Source organism: Scyliorhinus torazame, chromosome 4 (genome assembly GCF_047496885.1).
Source record: "Scyliorhinus torazame isolate Kashiwa2021f chromosome 4, sScyTor2.1, whole genome shotgun sequence".
Taxonomy (NCBI): Eukaryota; Metazoa; Chordata; class Chondrichthyes; order Carcharhiniformes; family Scyliorhinidae; genus Scyliorhinus; species Scyliorhinus torazame.
This window is the reverse complement of record NC_092710.1, coordinates 99,406,160-99,426,099: the sequence shown is the minus strand read 5'-3', so window position 1 is coordinate 99,426,099 and position 19,940 is coordinate 99,406,160. Positions and strand designations below refer to the sequence as shown.

Genomic DNA, 19,940 nt, shown 5'->3' with positions numbered 1-19,940 from the left:
GAGGAAGGGACCAGATGTCTCAATGGGCAACTGGGGTCCAAGTTGGTTGTGGGAGGGGAAGAGAGTGGCCTAGTTTATAAGGTGGGAAATCAAAGGCCTTAGGGGTGGGTGGGGAAGGCTGAAAGCTTTGTGAGGAACATTGTGGGGGTGAATGCCCGATTGTGGGGATTCATCAGGCAGCCACGCTGCATCTAGGGGCTAAGTATTAAGGCACTCTCAATAAGGAAATCAGAAGAAACTTTTTAACCTATGAAATGGTTAGAAATAGGAACTCACTGCAAGGAGTAGTTGATCATTGACGCATTTGATGGGAAGCTGGATAAGCACATACGGGAGAAAGGATTAGAAAGATATGTTGATGTAGCTAGATGATGACAAAATTGTAATGTTCTTTATGTTCACGGATGGCGATGTCTCTGTGGTTGAATTAATTAGAGAACACACGGCTTTGTTAAAGAACAAAACTATTTATTAACTAACTAAACACTATAAAGGTTTCCACAAAGAGAACAATAAGTACAGTTGGATACTAGGGCTAAATACAAATAATTATGATTAACTAGTATTAATTTCTATTGACTAAGGAACGACGCGATATGTGACTGGACTCTACACCTGCTATCCACGTTTTGCTGCACACCTGTGGTGTGTCCCAGTAACGGTCCTTTCTGCTCACGCCACCTACTGTTAGATGCTAGAATTGTAACCTATACAGACAGGCACAAATGTTTATGTACAGTTTGAATATTAGATTATATACACAGATGATAGAAGTAAGGCGTGAAGTAATTCTTGTGGATTAGAAACACTAGCCAGGCCCCTGAGGCTGAATGGCCTGTTTCTGTGATTTATCTATGTAATTATACCAGATCAAGACCCAGGTTCTAAACCAGCAGACAATTTATTTCAATGGGCAAGTGAATGAACATTGCGTGGTATTATAGAGTAAATCAGAAAACAATAAAGATATTGCCCACTTGCTCTTGAAATAAACAAACACAAACCCATTTGCGCGCCATGAAAGCAGTTTCAAACTGGTCTGGTCTGAAAAAAGAATGGTGGAACAATGTATATTTTGTCTCATATTTTTGATTTGAGTTTCTTGGCATAAATGTAAACACAAAACTTATTTGCAGCTGTTCATGAGACACTCTGCAGCTAACAGAATCTCAGCAGCAAAGACTGGACAGGGTACAACATTCGATAGCCTTTGAAAATCTATTCAAACCCAAGTTCTCTGATCAATAGTAAATGGAGAATCGTTCTCTGACAAAGACATGTGATGCAAAATGAAACATCGGAGCCAATTAACTAAATTAACACCTCCGACGTCTATTAGGACCAGGACGGGCTATTTACAAGGAATATTTTACCCTTTAGAAGTACTCCATGTGACTGCAATCTTTTAACCCCTCGCATTCTGTTTCCAGCAAAAATATGGTACAAAATATACATTTTTCCGCCATTCTTTTTTCACCCTAGGCTCTATATTCTTTAAGTTCATCCATAAAATATAGACATCCATTATTAAGGAATGAGCACAAATGCATCTTAAGACATATTTTATTGGAACATGATATAGAACGCAACATGGTTCAAAAAACACAAATTGATTGAAAATCAGAAGATAAAGAAATAAGTTTAATTAAAATGAATCAACTTCTATCAAGTTGCACTTAAAAAAGTAAAAACTGAATTAAACAATGCAAGTAAATTGAGTCAATAACTGGTTTATATCAGAAGATAGAAATGTACAATCTGAAACTCCAGGAGATAAAAAGCACCACCTGCCTCAACAATCCTATCAATTCCCAACATTCAAACTAAATTATAACATTCCTCTGTCATACTGCCTGATTGGGGTTGTACAACTGGCTTCATTTCCCCAAGGGTTAAAATTGAGCGATTCCCCACTCAATTCAATCTGGATTTCCCCCCTCCTGCTGTCTACCAAGCGACCCTCGGTTGACATCTCCAGGCGGGAATGAGCATAGGGTGGGCTCAGCTACCCTTCCATCTCGAACAGTATCTTGGCTCAACTGGGAAGTGCAGCCACCTGGGTAAGTTACTATTTAGTCCGTACCAACTGCGGTTCTGGAGCCCAGCTGCCCTGGAATAAGAGTGGAGAAAAGAGGAAACAAAAGGAGAAAAAAGGCCTTTCCTAGAGATTGTGAGCACATTAAGAAGTCTTACAACACCAGGTTAAAGTCCAACAGGTTTGTTTGGAATCACTAGCTTTCGGAGCGCAGTTCCTTCATCAGGTGAGTGAAGAGGTGGGTTCCACAACCACATATATAGACAAAGCCAATGATGCAAGATGATACTTTGAATGCAAGTCTTTGCAGGTAATTAGGCCTTTACAGGTCCAGACGGTGCGACTGGAGCGAGGGATAATCACAGATTAAAGAGGTGTTTAATTCTTAATTACCTGCAAAGACTCGCATTCAAACTATCATCTTGCAGCATTGGCTTTGTCTGTATACGTGTTTGTGTAACCTACCTCTTCATTCACCTGATGAAGGAGTGACGGTCTGAAAACTAGTGATTCGAAACAAACCTGTTGGACTTTAACCGGGTGTTTTAAGACTTCTTACTGTGCCCACCCCAGTCCAACGCCGGCATCTCCACATCATGGCTACTAGGGATTGTGAACTCTCCAAAAAGACAGCGATATGGAAATTGTTCAGATCATTTCATGTAGGACTGGAGAATAATTAGAAAATTACATCAGTTAATTAATGCCACAAATAAATAATACATTTTATAAATATTAACATTAACCCTCAAATGAGGTAGCACATTATGTACTAAGCTGTACATTGAGCAGGCATCATCATTTTTATCTGAGCAATCAGCTGAATATCTGGTTCATAGGATCAATCACAAGCAAGGTGAACAATGTCTGGTTACAGAGGATTTCAAATAGCTTCAACCAAACCAAAAGTCCTGTTTACTACCTATGGACCCCAGGCTTCAACACTATTTCCTAGTTGCACTCATGCATTTAAACAACATACACATGTTCCTTGGAAGATAGTGCAAATCCACAAATTTAACATAATTGTTGCAGGGTAATACAATGCGTCCTGCTTTGATAACCAAGATGTTGTCAAATTCACGACTGAAGCAAAAAAAAAAGATATAAATTAAACAATATTAATAGCAAATATTATAGAGTATTTCTGCATGCTTTTACAAGAGCATTTACCAGCCTTAATCTTGAAATGTTTTGCAGCAATAGTGCGTCAAGGACAATTCGAAGTGACAGCTTTTCTATTCATTTATAGTTATGCCATGGAGAGGCATTCCTGACCACCAAATCCTTTTGCAGCAAATTACTGCAGGTTTAAAACAACACAGCAGTTGTATCATATTCAATCCAGGCAGTATCAATTCTGGATTGTGGATGGAGAAAGAGGCATGACTTAATAAAACAAGCTTGTGAATATTAAATTAATCGGTGATTCCAAGCTGTTCAAACTTTAATCTTAACAAATACAAGGAAAATATTTGAGAAAGGAAGATAAAGCATTAGTTTTGGAAAGCGGAACTAAATATTGCAGAATGCTCGCATTTAAATATCACTGCTTGTCCTTCATTCTGGAGCCACGGTGAGTAAACCATTTTTGTCTCTCTACTCACAGAATCATACAGGACAAGAGGATGTACGGCCAACCATGTGGGTGCTGGCATTTCGAAAGAGCTATCCAGTGCGTTGCGATTAGGACAACATTGTGCTGCCTCTTTGCAAAAGTAGTTAACATGTTTGCTGCTTTCTACAGGGACTTCTCAATCATGGCACACTCTTGACTAAAATACAAATTCATCTTTCAGATGCCGTCCGGCCTGTGTGCATTGTTTATATTTCCCCCACATCAGTAGAGACAGAGTAAGGATAGAAAGCTCTTTACATGAGGTACTAACAATACATATTAAATACACTCCTCTGTCTTCAATCAAAATTACTGGCACCAGTGCACAGCAGCAGATGAAGTTCACTTCTTAACTAACATTTAAGAAATGGCAACATATACGCCTCATTCAAATGAACTGAAAATATAAAAACAAATCAATATTTAAAGGGAAGAAAGCTATCTGGCGGAGTCCAGACATTTGACTCAATAATCACAATGCAATCTACGTTTTGCAGCAACTGAATCCAGCTCTTGGAAAAACACATTTGTCACACGAGTATGAAAATAAAATAATAGCAAATTTACAATTTTATAAAAAATAAGATCTACCGGTGTTTCAATCACATTTGAATTAAGTCAACATCTGTATTTGAAAGCTGGCAGAAGAGGCAGTAAGCTAATTGAATTTTGCTATGGTCAACTCAAAATAAAAACCTCAAAATATACACATAGCACGATCTGGAATAGTCTTTGTTCCACACAATTCAAATCAAAGATTGCCACCGAACGGCAGCCTAATCAGGGCTTGTGCATTACAAGTATGGCGAGTAATGTTAAATTTGCATATCTTTCAAACAGAAGGACGTTGGGCATTTTTCTTCTGTTTAAACAATGCTCTTTGCCGTTTAAAACAGGCACTTTGAAAACAGGGAAGGAAAAAAATAGACAAGTACACAGCCACACAATTTTGCTTCGGTCTCTTCGTAACAGGCAGACTTTTAAACCAAATATGATGAGATGGAGCTACTCAGTAGCCATGCAATACACCCGGCCAGCAGTACATCACATGGGCCACTGTGTAACGCGTGTTGGCTAAAAGGAAGGCAACAAATTCATTGATTGGTTCACAGGTATAAATGTTCTAAAAAAATTATCCATGGAAAAACATGAATCAGAAAGTTCAGGAGAATGTTTAGTCCTTAATATCATCTTACAATGAATTAAACTGGAGAGACAGTTACTGCAAAGAACGGTTCCTGATAATAAGCAATCATATCTCTGATGTTATGATGGCTCTATTTAGTCAATTAGAATTGCAGAACTGGAGCCATTAGGTCACAGTGGAGAGAGATCACAGTAGGGGGTGGGGGGGGGGGGGGAGGGGGGGTTGATGGCGTAGCGGAAATGTTGCTGGACTTTCCCTGTGGACAGTTTGGACTGTAATCCAAACAGCCAGGCTAATGCGTTCAAATCACACCATGGTAGCTGAGAAAGTTACAATTCAATCTAAATAACTTCAGTGACCACAAAACTATCATCCATTGTCACAAAACCCCCATTTGGTTCACTAATGTTCTTTAGGGAAGGAAATCCACTGGGCCTACATGTGGGCGGCACAGTGGTTAGCACTGCTGCCTCACAGCGCCAGAGACCCGGGATCGATTCTGACCTTGGGTCACTGTCTGTTTGGAGTGTACACTGTCTCCCCGTGTCTGCTTGGGCTTCCTCCGGGAGCTCTGGTTTCCTCCCACAGCCCAAAGATGTCGAAACGATTAGTTGGGGTTATGGGGTTACAGAGGTATGTAAGGGGGGGCACAAGCGCCTAGCTAGGGTGCTCTTTTGGAGGATCGGTGCAGACTCGATGAGCTGGTCTGTTGGCCTCCTTCTGCACTGTGAGGATTCTATAATTCTATGTGACTCCAGACCCACAGCAATGTGGCTTGACCCTTAACTGTTCTCAAGGGCAATCAAGGATGCATAACCAATGCTGAATCTGTCAGCAACACCCATGTCCCGCGAGTGAATTAGTTATTGACATATTTCAATAATAAAGAAAAGTAACTTTTAAAAAAAAAGTGTAGGAAGCAGTCTCAATAAGAATTTTCAAAATGCAAGAGATGAATACTTGAAGGGTTATGGGGAAAGGACAGGGGTGTGAGACCAATTGGAAAGCTCTTTCAAAGAGCCAACACAAATGTGATGGGCCAAAAGGCCTCCTTCAGTGCTACGTCATTTGATGATTCTATAAGTGTAGCTGTAATATATGAATAAAATTTACATTGTTTGCAAACAGCTATTGCCCAGTTGAAATGATTTTTTCTTCCTCAAACATAATGGAAGGAGCTGAAATATTTTCCAAACTCATTTACCAAATAGATCCCCACATTACCTGGGAAATATGCTGTTAATATATTCAAGGACAAGTGAAAGAATCGCCAACCAAGTCCATCAGCGCGATTTTTAAATGCAGAAATCCACTGTTGCTGTGTCACATGCTCAACACAACAGTTATTCAATTAAATGTATCATCATTAGTCAGATATGGACTGAATGTGCCTCGGTTGGCACTTGATCTGCATACAGGGAATTACCCACCACAGTTTTTGCAAATTGCAAAGAGGAAGGGTGAGGTCCCTCTGCTGGTCGAGCTGTGACTAATCTGTAAAACGTGTCCAAGAAGGCAGTTCAAAAACTGCTACACTTCAAATGGTTTCTGATTAAAAGCTGGATGTTTATCCTTTTGCAGGTGGCTGTGGGAAGCTGGCGGGAAAGAGGCAGTCTGCGCGATCGCACTTCCCATCCTGTCCTGGGGGGCCTATGATGCCCTGTGGGCCAGAGGGACCTGGAGGACCTCTCATTCCCAATCCTGGCAACCCTGAAACACACAAGGGAGGTAGTCAAATGAATGGTTCACGCGTTTCATTAGTCCTTGTATGTCAAATCACATGAAGAGGCGAAGCCATTCCGTTGGAAATGTTAGTTTGAAATTCTTTGACAGTCAGCATTCGATATCCTGTTAATCAAGTTGCAACCTTGCTGGAGTTGTCTGGTTTGGGTTTTATGGCAGAAATAATGGGGAGGCTAAAAGCAACTTCTGGTGTTTGCACCTACACAGTTAATTGTGCAGCTCTGTCTCCATAAGACCAGAAGACATTGGAGCAGAATTAGGCCACTTTTGTAAGGGCCACGAAGAATCCAGCATGAGTTTAAGGATACAAAGTAATAACATTTATTTACAATAACATGTATATATATATATATATAACAGCAGCAGCAACTTCCCTTGCTGCACACTCCTTCCTGCTGGTTCCTAAACTGGCCAGTTTTATTTATACTTGGAGTTTTCTAATGGTTTCTCCGCCCCCCTCATTGGGGACGCTCATACTCCCACAGGATTGTGGGATTGTAATTGTCCCCAGCCAATGGTAAGCAGGCAGGTTATAAGATCCCTCCCCCCCCCAAAGTCCAAGGAATCCCATCCTTGTCGCCAGTTTTGTAAGGGCCACGAAGAATCCAGCACGAGTTTAAGGATACAAAGTAATAACATTTATTTACAATAACATATATATATAACACCAGCAGCAACTTCCCTTGCTGCACACTTCTTCCTGCTGGTTCCTAAACTGGCCAGCTTTATTTATACTTGGAGTTTACTAATGGTTTCTCCGCCCCCCTCATTGGGGAAGCTCATACTCCCACAGGATTGTGGGATTGTCATTAGTCCCCAGCCAATGGTAAGCAGGCAGGTTATAACAGCCACTCAGCCCATCGAGTCTGCTCCTCCATTCAATCATGGCTGATATTTTCTCACCCCCATAACCCCTGATCCCCTTATTAATCAAGAACCTATCTATCTCTGTCTTAAAGACACTCAGTGATTTGGCCTCCACCACCTTCTGCGACAAAGAGTTCCCCACTGTATGCAACATGGTGGCATCGGACTCATTGAAAGATTTCACTTGGGATTTTCCGGACCTGCCTGTAGGTGGGATCTTCTTGCCCTGCCAAAGTCGACCCACCCCCCGCACACCCGAAGCGGATACCCCAGCTACGGGTCCTGGAGGCCTTACACAACACTGTCAACTTCGGATGAGCTGGAAGATTCTGACCCTCCCTGATACTGATCCCCCCCGAAAACAAAACAGTCCTTCTCCCATACTAACCTCCCCAAAATCGAACTGCCCAGAAAGCTGACCGTCTTCAATACTAACCTTCCGCAACACGGACCCTCCCCAATTCACATCTTCTTAAATACTGTCCTTCTCTGATATTGACCATCTCCAAAAGGGAACACCTTCAACGCTGACCTGGTCCAATACGCTCGCCAATATTGACGATCCACAATATAGTCCTTTTCCCATATTGACTTTCCCAAAACAAACTGCCCACAAAGCGGGCCTTCCACAATAGTGACCTTTACTGATACTGACCTTCCATTATACTAACCTTCCCCGATAGTGATCATCCCCGATACTGACACTCCCCGATATTGACTGTCCCCAATACTGATCATCCCCTACACTGAACTCCCAGATTCTGATCCCTCCTCAACACTCTCCTTCTACCATGCTGACCTTCCCCAAAACCAACTGCCCACAAAGGTGACCTTCCCCAATCCTGACCTTTTCCTATACTGACCTTCCCCGATACTGACCTTCCTCCAGACTGAACATCCCCCATACTGACCCTCCCTGATACAGACAAACCCAATACTGATCTTCCCCGATACTGACACTCCCTGTGATGGACAACCCCCTGATACTTACCTTCCCCAACACTGACAATCTCTGATGTGGGCACCCCCCCCGGTAATGACCCACCCCGATAATGACACTCCCCGATAATGACACTCCCCGATAATGACTCTCTCCCGATAATGGCCATCTCCGATCATGACACTCCCTGATAATGACACTCCCCGATAATGACATTCCCTGATAATGACACTCCCCGATAATGACTCTCTCCCGATAATGACACTCTCCGATCATGACACTCCCTGATAATGACACTCCCCGATAATGACATTCCCTGATAATGACACTCCCCGATAATGACTCTCTCCCGATAATGACTCTCTCCCGATAATGACACTCCCCGATAATGACACTCCCTGATAATGACTCTCTCCGATAATGACACTCTCCGATAATGACCTTCTCTGTTAATGACCCTCTTCGATAATGACACTCTCCGATAATGACACTCCCTGATAATGACTCTCACTGATAATGACCCTCTCTGATAATGACTCTCTCCGATAATGACCCTCTCTGTTAATGACCCTCTTCGATAATGACACTCCCCGATAATGTGACTCCCCGATAATGTCCCTCTCTGTTAATGACCCTCTCTGATAATGACGCTCTCCGAGAATGACTCTCACTGATAATGACAGTCTCCGATTATGACACTCTTCGATAATGACACTCCCCGATAATAACCCTCACTGATAATGACTCTCTCCGGTAATGACACTCCCTGATAATGACCCTCTCTGATAATGACCCTCACTGATAATGACACTCCCTGATAATGACCCTCTCTGTTAATGACCCTCTTCGATAATGACACTCCCCGATAATGTGACTCCCCGATAATGACCCTCTCTGTTAATGACACTCCCTGATAATGACACTCTCCGATAATGATTCTCTCCGGTAATGACACTCCCTGATAATGACCCTCTCTGATAATGACACTCCCTGATAATGACCCTCTGTTAATGACCCTCTTCGATAATGACACTCCCCGATAATGACACTCCCCGATAATGACACTCCCTGATAATGACTCTCTCCGATAATGACACTCTCCGATAATGACCTTCTCTGTTAATGACCCTCTTCGATAATGACACTCTCCGATAATGACACTCCCTGATAATGACTCTCACTGATAATGACCCTCTCTGATAATGACTCTCTCCGATAATGACCCTCTCTGTTAATGACCCTCTTCGATAATGACACTCCCCGATAATGTGACTCCCCGATAATGTCCCTCTCTGTTAATGACCCTCTCTGATAATGACGCTCTCCGAGAATGACTCTCACTGATAATGACAGTCTCCGATTATGACACTCTTCGATAATGACACTCCCCGATAATAACCCTCACTGATAATGACTCTCTCCGGTAATGACACTCCCTGATAATGACCCTCTCTGATAATGACCCTCACTGATAATGACACTCCCTGATAATGACCCTCTCTGTTAATGACCCTCTTCGATAATGACACTCCCCGATAATGTGACTCCCCGATAATGACCCTCTCTGTTAATGACACTCCCTGATAATGACACTCTCCGATAATGATTCTCTCCGGTAATGACACTCCCTGATAATGACCCTCTCTGATAATGACACTCCCTGATAATGACCCTCTGTTAATGACCCTCTTCGATAATGACACTCCCCGATAATGTGACTCCCCGATAATGACCCTCTCTGGTAATGACCCTCTCTGATAATGACGCTCTCCGAGAATGACTCTCACTGATAATGACTGTCTCCGATAGTGACACTCTTCGATAATGACACTCCCCGATAATAACCCTCACTGATAATGACTCTCTCCGGTAATGACACTCCCTGATAATGACCCTCTCTGATAATGACACTCCCTGATAATGACCCTCTCTGTTAATGACCCTCTTCGATAATGACACTCCCCGATAATGTGACTCCCCGATAATGACCCTCTCTGTTAATGACACTCCCTGATAATGACACTCTCCGATAATGACGCTCTCCGATAATGACGCTGTCCGATAATGACCCTCTCCGATAATGACCCTCACTGATAATGACACTCCCCGTTAATGACCCTCTCTGATAATGACCCTCTCTATAATGAGCCTTTCAATAATGACTCTTTCTGAAAATGACTATATCCGGTAATGACACTCCCTGATAATGACCCTCTCTGATAATGATCCTCTCTCATAATGACGATCTCCGATAATGACCCTCTCTGTTAATGACCCTCTTCGATAATGACACTCTCCGATAATGACACTCCCCGATAATGGCACTCCCCGATAATGAACCTCACTGATAATGACTCTCTCCCATAATGACACTCTCCGATAATGACACTCCCTGATAATGACGCTCTCCGATAATGACGCTCTCCGATAATGACCCTCACTGATAATGACACTCCCCGTTAATGACCCTCTCTGATAATGACCCTCTCTATAATGAGCCTTTCTATTAATGACTCTTTCTGATAATGACCCCCTCACCAATAATGACACTCCCCGAAAATGACCCTCCTCGAGAATGACTCTCACTGATAATGACTGTCTCCGATAATGACACTCTCCGATAATGACACTCCCCGAAAATGACCCTCCTCGAGAATGACTCTCACTGATAATGACTGTCTCCGATAATGACACTCTCCGATAATGACACTCCCCGATAATGACCCTCACTGATAATGACTCTCTCCGATAATGACCCTCTCTGTTAATGACCCTCTTCGATAATGCCACTCCCCGATAATGTGACTACCCGATAATGACCCTCTCTGTTAATGACCCTCTCTGATAATGACCCTCTCTGATAATGACCCTCCCCGAGACTGACCCTCCCCGATACCAATCTTTCTCAATATACTGACCTTTCCCCAATACTGACTGTTCCCCAATCCTGATCTTTCCCCGATACTGACCTTTCCCAATTCTGAACTTTTCCAATCATGAGATTTACCAATAGTGACCCTCCCCGATACTGAGCTTTCCCCGATCCTGACCTTTCCCCGATACCGACCCTCCCCAATACTGACCTTTCCCCAATACTGACCTTTCCCCAATACTGACCCTTCACCAATACTGACCTTTCCCCAATACTGACCCTTCACCAATACTGACCCTTCACCAATACTGACCTTTTCCCGATATTGTTCAAATCCGATACTGACCTTTTCCAATTCCGACATTCACCGAACCTAATCCACAACTCTGACCTTCCCCAATATTGATTTTCTGCAAACTGATCTCCTCCATCACTGGCCATCCCCATCACTGACCTTCCCGATAGTGACCTTCCACAATACTGATCGTCCGATACACTGACCTCCCACAATACCGATCCCTCTCCATTACTGTCGTACACCTATACTGACCTTCCCCAAAACCAACTACCCACAAAGCTGACATTTCCCAAAACTTATCTGCCTAGATACTGACCTTCCCTGATACCATCCTTCCCGATATTCATCTTCTCCAATGCTGCCTTCCCTGATACCGGCCTTCCCGATATCCATCTTCTCCAATACTGACCTTCCCTGATACCGGCCTTCCCGATATCCATCTTCTCCAATGCTGCCTTCCCTGATACCGGTCTTCCCGAAATCCATCTTCTCCAATGCTGACCTTCCCTGATACCGGCCTTCCCAATATCCATCTTCTCCAATACTGACCTTCCCTGATACCGGCCTTCCCGATATCCATCTTCTCCAATACTGACATTCCCTGATACCGGCCTTCCCGATATCCATCTTCTCCAATACTGACCTACCCTGATACTGGCCTTCCCGATATCCATCTTCTCCAATATAACCTTCCCTGATACCGGCCTTCCCGATATCCATCTTCTCCAATGCTGACCTTCCCTAATACTGGCCTTCCCGATATCCATCTTCTCCAATGCTGACCTTCCCTGATACCGGCCTTCCCCGATATCCATCTTCTCCAATGCTGACCTTCCCTGATACCGGCCTTCCCGATATCCATCTTCTCCAATGCTGACCTTCCCTGATACCGGCCTTCCCGATATCCATCTTCTCCAATGCTGACCTTCCCTGATACCGGCCTTCCCGCTATCCATCTTCTCCAATACTGACCTTCCCTGATACTGGCCTTCCCGATATCCATCTTCTCCAATATAACCTTCCCTGATACCGGCCTTCCCGATATCCATCTTCTCCAATGCTGACCTTCCCTAATACTGGCCTTCCCGATATCCATCTTCTCCAATGCTGACCTTCCCTGATACCGGCCTTCCCGATATCCATCTTCTCCAATGCTGACCTTCCCTAATACTGGCCTTCCCGATATCCATCTTCTCCAATGCTGACCTTCCCTGATACCGGCCTTCCCGATATCCATCTTCTCCAATGCTGACCTTCCCTAATACTGGCCTTCCCGATATCCATCTTCTCCAATGCTGACCTTCCCTGATACCGGCCTTCCCGATATCCATCTTCAATGGTGACCCTCCCTGATACCGGCCTTCTCGATATCCATCTTCTTCAATGCTGACCTTCCCTGATACCGGCCTTCCTGATATCAATCTTCTCCAATACTGACCTTTCCTGATACCGGTCTTCCCGATATCCATCTTCTCCAATGCTGACCTTCCCTGATACCGGTCTTGCCGATATCCATCTTCAATGGTGACCTTCCTGATACCGGCCTTCCCGATATCCATCTTCTCCAATGCTGACCTTCCCTGATACCGGCCTTCCCGATATCCATCTTCTCCAATACTGACCTTCCCTGATACCGGTCTTCCCGATATCCATCTTCTCCAATGCTGACCTTCCCTGATACCGGCCTTCCCGATATCCATCTTCTCCAATACTAACCTTCCCTGATACAGGCCTTCCCCGATATCGATCTTCTCCAATGCTGACCTTTCCTGATATTGGCCTTCCCCGATATACATCTTCTCCTATACTGACCTTCCCTGATACCGGCCTTCCCCGATATCCAGCTTCTCCAATATTGACCTTCCCTGATACCGGCCTTCCCGATATCCATCTTCTCCAATACTGACCTTCCCTGATACCGGCCTTCCCGATATCCATCTTCTCCAATACTGACCTTCCCTGATACTGGCCTTCCCGATATCCATCTTCTCCAATATAACCTTCCCTGATACCGGCCTTCCCGATATCCATCTTCTCCAATGCTGACCTTCCCTAATACTGGCCTTCCCGATATCCACCTTCTCCAATGCTGACCTTCCCTGATACCTGCCTTCCCGATATCCATCTTCAATGGTGACCTTCCCTGATACCGGCCTTCTCGATATCCATCTTCTCCAATACTGACCTTCCCTGATACCGGCCTTCCCGATATCCATCTTCTCCAATACTGACCTTCCCTGATACCGGTCTTCCCGATATCCATCTTCTCCAATGCTGACCTTCCCTGATACCGGTCTTCCCGATATCCATCTTCAATGGTGACCTTCCGATACCGGCCTTCCCGATATCCATCTTCTCCAATGCTGACCTTCCCTGATACCGGCCTTCCCGATATCCATCTTCTCCAATACTGACCTTCCCTGATACCGGTCTTCCCGATATCCATCTTCTCCAATATTGACCTTCCCTGATACCGGCCTTCCCGATATCCATCTTCTCCAATACTGACCTTCCCTGATACCGGCCTTCCCGATATCCATCTTCTCCAATACTGACCTTCCCTGATACTGGCCTTCCCCGACATCGATCTTCTCCAATACTGACCTTCCCTGATACCGGCCTTCTCGATATCTATCTTCTCCAATATTGACCTTCCCTGATACTGGCCTTCCTGATATCCACCTTCTCCAATACTGACCTTCCCTGACATTGGCCTTCCCCGATATCCATCTTCTCCAATACTGACCTTCCCTGATACCGGCCTTCCCGATATCGATCTTCTCCAATACTGACCTTCCCTGATACTGGCCTTCCCCGATATCAATCTTCTCCAATACTGACCGTCCCTGATACCGGCCTTCCCGATATCCATCTTCTCCAATGCTGACTTTCCCTGATACTGGCCTTCCCCGATATCGATCATCTGCAATACTGACCTTTTCCAGTATTGACTGTGGTAGTGCAGCCCTTTTAAGGGGGCGGACTCCAAGGATCACGCAAACCGCTCGGGGCCAATTGCCTGGGAGTGCGTATACCCTGGCCAATGGGATGTTTGCGTGGGGCCCTGGGAGCAGGATCCCGGGCAGTGTGGACCAGGGAGCCACAGTGTTACGACTTGTTGGATAGTGTTCTGTGTTTGTCACTTAACTGCCTTTGCCCTTAATCAATAAACCCCTTTGCTAACTACTGCAAGCATCCAGCGTATGTCTCGAGCCACCACATTGATGTTGTCCAATACTGACCTTGTCCAATACTGACCGTGTCCAATATTGACCTTTCTTAACACTGACCTTCCCCAAAACTGACCTTCACCAATGCTGAGCATCTCTAACACTGATCTTCCCCAATACTGACCATCTCTAACACTGATCTTCCACAGTGGTGAGCTTGTCCAATACTTACCTTCCCCAATATTGACCTTCCTGAATATTGACCCCCCCCCCCCCCCCCCCCCCGCAGTACTGACCATCTCTAACACTGATTTTCAAGTGAAACAGACTGGTAAGCTCGAGGAAATACTTGTTAGGAAGGAAGATGTGTTGGGCATTTTGAAAAACTTGAGGATAGACAAGTCCCCCGGGCCTGATGGGATATATCCAAGGATTCTATGGGAAGCAAGAGATGAAATTGCAGAGTCGTTGGCGATGATCTTTTCGTCCTCACTGTCAACAGCAGTGGTACCAGGGGATTGGAGAGTGGTGAATGTCGTGCCCCTGTTCAAAAAAGGGACTAGGGATAACACTGGGAATTACAGGCCAGTTAGTCTTACTTCGGTGGTAGGCAAAGTAATAGAAAGGGTACTGAAGGATAGGATTTCTGAGCATCTGGAAAGAGACTGCTTGATTAGGGATAGTCAGCACGGATTTGTGAGGGGTAGGTCTTGCCTTACAAGTCTTATTGAATTCTTTGAGGAGGTGACCAAGCATGTGGATGAAGGTAAAGCAGTGGATGTAGTGTACATGGATTTTAGTAAGGCATTTAATAAGGTTCCCCTGATACTGGCCTTCCCCAATATCGATCTTCTCCGGAATGTCGCGACTAGGGGCTTTTCACAGTAACTTCATTTGAAGCCTACTTGTGACAATAAGCGATTTTCATAGAATTTATCATAGAATTTACAGTGCTAGGGGCTGTTTAGCCAGGGCTAAATCGCTGGCTTTGAAAGCAGACCAAGGCAGGCCAGCAGCATGGTTCAATTCCCGTATCAGCCTCCCCGAACAGGCGCCGGAATGTGGCGACTAGGGGCTTTTCACAGTAACTTCATTTGAAGCCTACTTGTGACAATAAGCGATTTTCATTTCATTGGGCATGCTTCTATGTGGCGATGATTTGAGGAGGCCTGGGGAGGCCAAAAACCATAGCAGCTGATTTTCCCATGCCCTTGGAACCTGGCTCACCCAGTTTTTAAAAAATATATATATTTATTCAAAATTTTTCAACCAAAATTTTCAACCATTCAAACCGCGCCCCCCCCCGTAACAGAAAGAAGAGGAAAGTAACAAGGCAAGACATAAACATAAACATATCAATCTAACATAATACAGAACTTTGTGCAATGGGTCCCTCCCACCCATATTGATTTTCCCATATGTTTATGTTTTTCCTTTCTCAAGTGCCCCCAGGAAAAACCCGTTTCCCCGCTCACCCTTCTACCCCCCCCCCCCACGAAAGAAACGCCCCCTCCCTCCCTGGGTTGCTGCTGCTGCTGACCGACCTCCATCTAACGCTCCGCGAGATAGTCTAGGAACGGTTGCCACCGTCTGAAGAACCCCTGCGCGGACCCTCTCTAGGCAAACTTTATCCTCTCCAGCTTGATGAACCCAGCCATGTCATTGATCCAGGCTTCCACACTGGGGGGCTTCGCGTCTTTCCACAATAGCAAGATCCTCCGCCGGGCTACCAGGGATGCAAAGGCCAGGATACCGGCCTCTTTCACCTCCTGCACTCCCGGCTCGTCCGCCACTCCAAATAGTGCTAGCCCCCAACTTGGCTTGACCAGGACTTTCACCACCTTAGACATAGTCCTCGCAACACCCCATCAGAACCCATCCAGTGCCGGGCACGACCAGAACATATGGGCGTGGTTCGCCGGGCCTCCTGAGCACCTCCCACATCTGTCCTCCACTCCAAAGAACCTACTCAGCCTCGCCCCTGTCATATGCGCTCTGTGAATAACCTTAAACTGTATCAGGCTAAGCCTGGCACACGAGGAAGAGGAATTAACCCTACTTAGGGCATCAGCCCACAGACCCTCTTCAATCTCCTCCCCCAACTCCTCCTCCCATTTACCCTTCAGCTCCTCTACCAAAGCCTCCTCTCTTCTTTCATCTCCTGATACATAGCCGACACTTTGCCCTCTCCGACCCATATACCCAAAATCACCCTGTCCTGAATCCCCTGTGCCGGGAGCAACGGGAATTCCCTCACCTGTCGCCTCACAAACGCCCTCACTTGCATGTACCTGAAAGCGTTTCCCGGGAGTAGCCCAAACTTCTCCTCCAGCGCCCCTAGGCTCGCAAACGTCCCATCGATGAACAGGTCCCCCATTCTTCTAATCCCTGCCCGATGCCAGCTCTGAAACCCCCCGTCCATCCTTCCTGGGACAAACCGATGGTTATCTCTGATTGGGGACCACACCGAGGCTCCCATCGCACCCCTGTGTCGTCTCCACTGGCCCCAGATCTTTAGCGTTGCCGCCACCACCGGATTTGTGGTGTAACTTGTCGGCGAGAACAGCAGCGGTGCCGTCACCAGCGCCCCCAGGCGCTTTGCAGGACGCCATCTCCAACCTCTTCCATGCCTCCCCCTCTCACTCCATCACTCACTTACGGATCATCGCCACGTTGGCTGCCCAATAGTAGCCACCCAGATTCGGCAACGCCAGCCCTCCTCTATCTCTACTACGCTCCAGAAACCCCCTCCGTACCCTCGGGGTCTTGTTTGCCCACACAAAACCCACAATGCTCCTGCCTACCCTCTTAAAAAAGGCCTTGGTGATCATAATTGGAAGGCACTGGAACACAAAAAGAAACCTTGGGAGGACCACCATTTTAATCGACTGTACTCTGCCCGCTAGCGAGAGTGGCAACATGTCCCATCGTTTGAAGTCCTCCTCCATCTGCTCCACCAGCCGCGTCAAATTAAGTTTATGCAGGGCCCCCCAACTCCTAGCTATTTGGATACCCAAGTACCGAAAGCTTCTTTCTGCCCTCCTCAACAGTAGATCATCTATCCCTGTTCCCTGGTCCCCTGTAGCACCACGAAGAGCTCACTTTTTCCTACATTGAGCTTATAGCCTGAGAAGTCCCCAAAGTCCCTTAGGATCTGCATGACCTCCACCATCCCCTCCACTGGATCCGCCACATACAGCAACAGGTCATCTGCATACAGCGACACTCGATGCTCCTCTCCCCCTCGGACCACCCCCCTCTATTTCCTGGACTCCCTTAATGCCATGGCCAAAGGTTCAATTGCTAATGCAAACAACAGGGGGGACAGGGGGCCGTCCCTCGGTACAGCCGAAAATACTCCGACCTCCGCCGATTCATAACCACACTCGCCACCGGGGCTCTATATAGCTTAACCCAACTAATAAATCCCTCCCCAAACCCAAACCTCTGCAGCACTTCCCAGAGATACTCCCACTCTACTCGGTCAAAGGCCTTCTCCGCGTCCATAGCTGCCACTATCTCCGCCTCTCCCTCCACCAATGGCACATTATCACATTTAGGAACCTCCGCACATTGGTGTTTAGCTGCCTGCCCTTTACAAATCCCGTCTGGTCCTCGTGAATCACCCCTGGGACACAGTCCTATATCCTCGTAGCCAGCACTTTTGCCAGCAACTTAGCATCCACGTTAAGGAGCGAAATCGGCCTATATGACCCACATTGCAGTGGGTCCTTATCCCGCTTCAGGATCAAAGAGATCATTGCCTCAGACATTGTCGGGGGCAGGGTCCCCCCCTCCCTTGCCTCATTGAAAGTCCTCACCAGCAACGGGGCTAACAGGTCTACGTACTTCCTGTAGAACTCAACTGGGAACCCATCTGGTCCCGGGGCCTTCCTCGCCTGCATACTCCCCAGTCCCTTAATCAGCTCCACCAACCCAATTGGCGCCCCCAAAGCAGCCACCACCTGCTCCTCCACCCTCGGGAACCTCAGTTGGTCCAAGAATCGTTGCATCCCCTCTTCCTCCGCTGGGGGCTGAGATCTGTACAGCTCCTCATAGAAGGCCTTAAATGCCTCATTTACTTTCACCGCACTCCGCACCGTAGTTCCTCTTCCATCCTTGACTCCACCTATCTCCCTCGCTGCCATCCTCTTACGGAGCTGATGTGCCAGCATCCGGCTCACCTCCCCATACTCATACATCGCCCCCTGTGCTTTCCTCCTCTGTGCCTCTGCCTTCCCCGTGGTCAACAAGTCGAATTCCATCTGGAGACTTTGCCTCTCCCTAAGTAGTCCCTCTTCTGGGGCCTCTGCAGATCTCCTGTCCACCCTTAAAATCTCCCCCACTAACCTCTCCCTTTCCCTGCCCTCTCTCTTCTCCCTGTGAGCCCTGATGGAGATTAACTCTCCCCTGACCACCGCCTTCAGCGCCTCCCATACTACCCCCACCTTCAACTACCCGTTGTCGTTGGCCTCCAAATACCTTTCAATGCACCCCCGTGCCCTCCCGCACACCTCCTCATCTGCCAGTAATCCCACATCCAAACGCCACAGCGGGCATTGGTCTCTCGCCTCTCCCAACTCCAGTTCCACCCAGTGCGGGGCGTGGTCTGAAATGGCTATGGCCGAATACTCCGTTCCCTCCACTTTCGGGATCAGCGCCCTGCTCAGAACAAAAAAATCTATCCGGGAGTAGGCTCTGTGTTGGCTCACCCAGTTGAAGTAGTTGGAGGGTAATGGGTAAATTATGACCACCTGGAAATAGAAACAGTGGACATTGTACTGAAGCGCTCCACTTTGTGGATATGCACCTCATCCTGGATCGGTGGTTTCAGGAACAACAGAGTGAAAATGAAGGAAAATTAGAAAGCGAGACATGGAAGGTTCAATTGCTATGTCATACCTGGAGGACCACGTGGACCAATAGCACCAGGTAGTGCGATTCCAGGTTCACCTCTTTCACCTTTCTGACCTCTGTAACCTGTCCAGGAGAAACACAAAGCTAAAGATCAATCGAGCCTCTAGATTCCTGTCACATGTGACTTGGGAATACATACTGTGTTTGGAGTCTTTGCGCCCTATCTAAATGGGAGGATCCTTGGGTAGATGCCATTACTCTCACTGGGAACTATTATTTATCGCTCCGTGGGACTCCTGGGGTATGGGTTTCCCAGGTAGGGGTTGCAGATCAAACACTTGGGGCTTGTTATGAGCTAACAGAAAAGCAGGCCCAAAACAGGACCTGGTGTGG

The 19,940-nt window shown here is 46.4% G+C and overlaps 1 protein-coding gene across 1 annotated transcript in view; it reads right to left on the bottom strand.

The window, feature by feature from the left end:
* Positions 1–5,012: 5,012 nt before the first annotated feature.
* LOC140410352 (uncharacterized) overlaps positions 5,013–19,940 on the bottom strand; it is a 485,957-nt gene continuing 471,029 nt past the window's right edge. Inside the window, exons 54-55 of the mRNA XM_072498368.1 lie at positions 19,593–19,670; positions 5,013–6,510 (exon numbers count right to left, since the gene is read on the bottom strand). Coding sequence (XP_072354469.1) covers positions 6,368–6,510; positions 19,593–19,670 — 221 coding nt within the window. The 3' untranslated portion in view covers positions 5,013–6,367. The remainder of the gene's footprint in view (positions 6,511–19,592; positions 19,671–19,940) is intronic.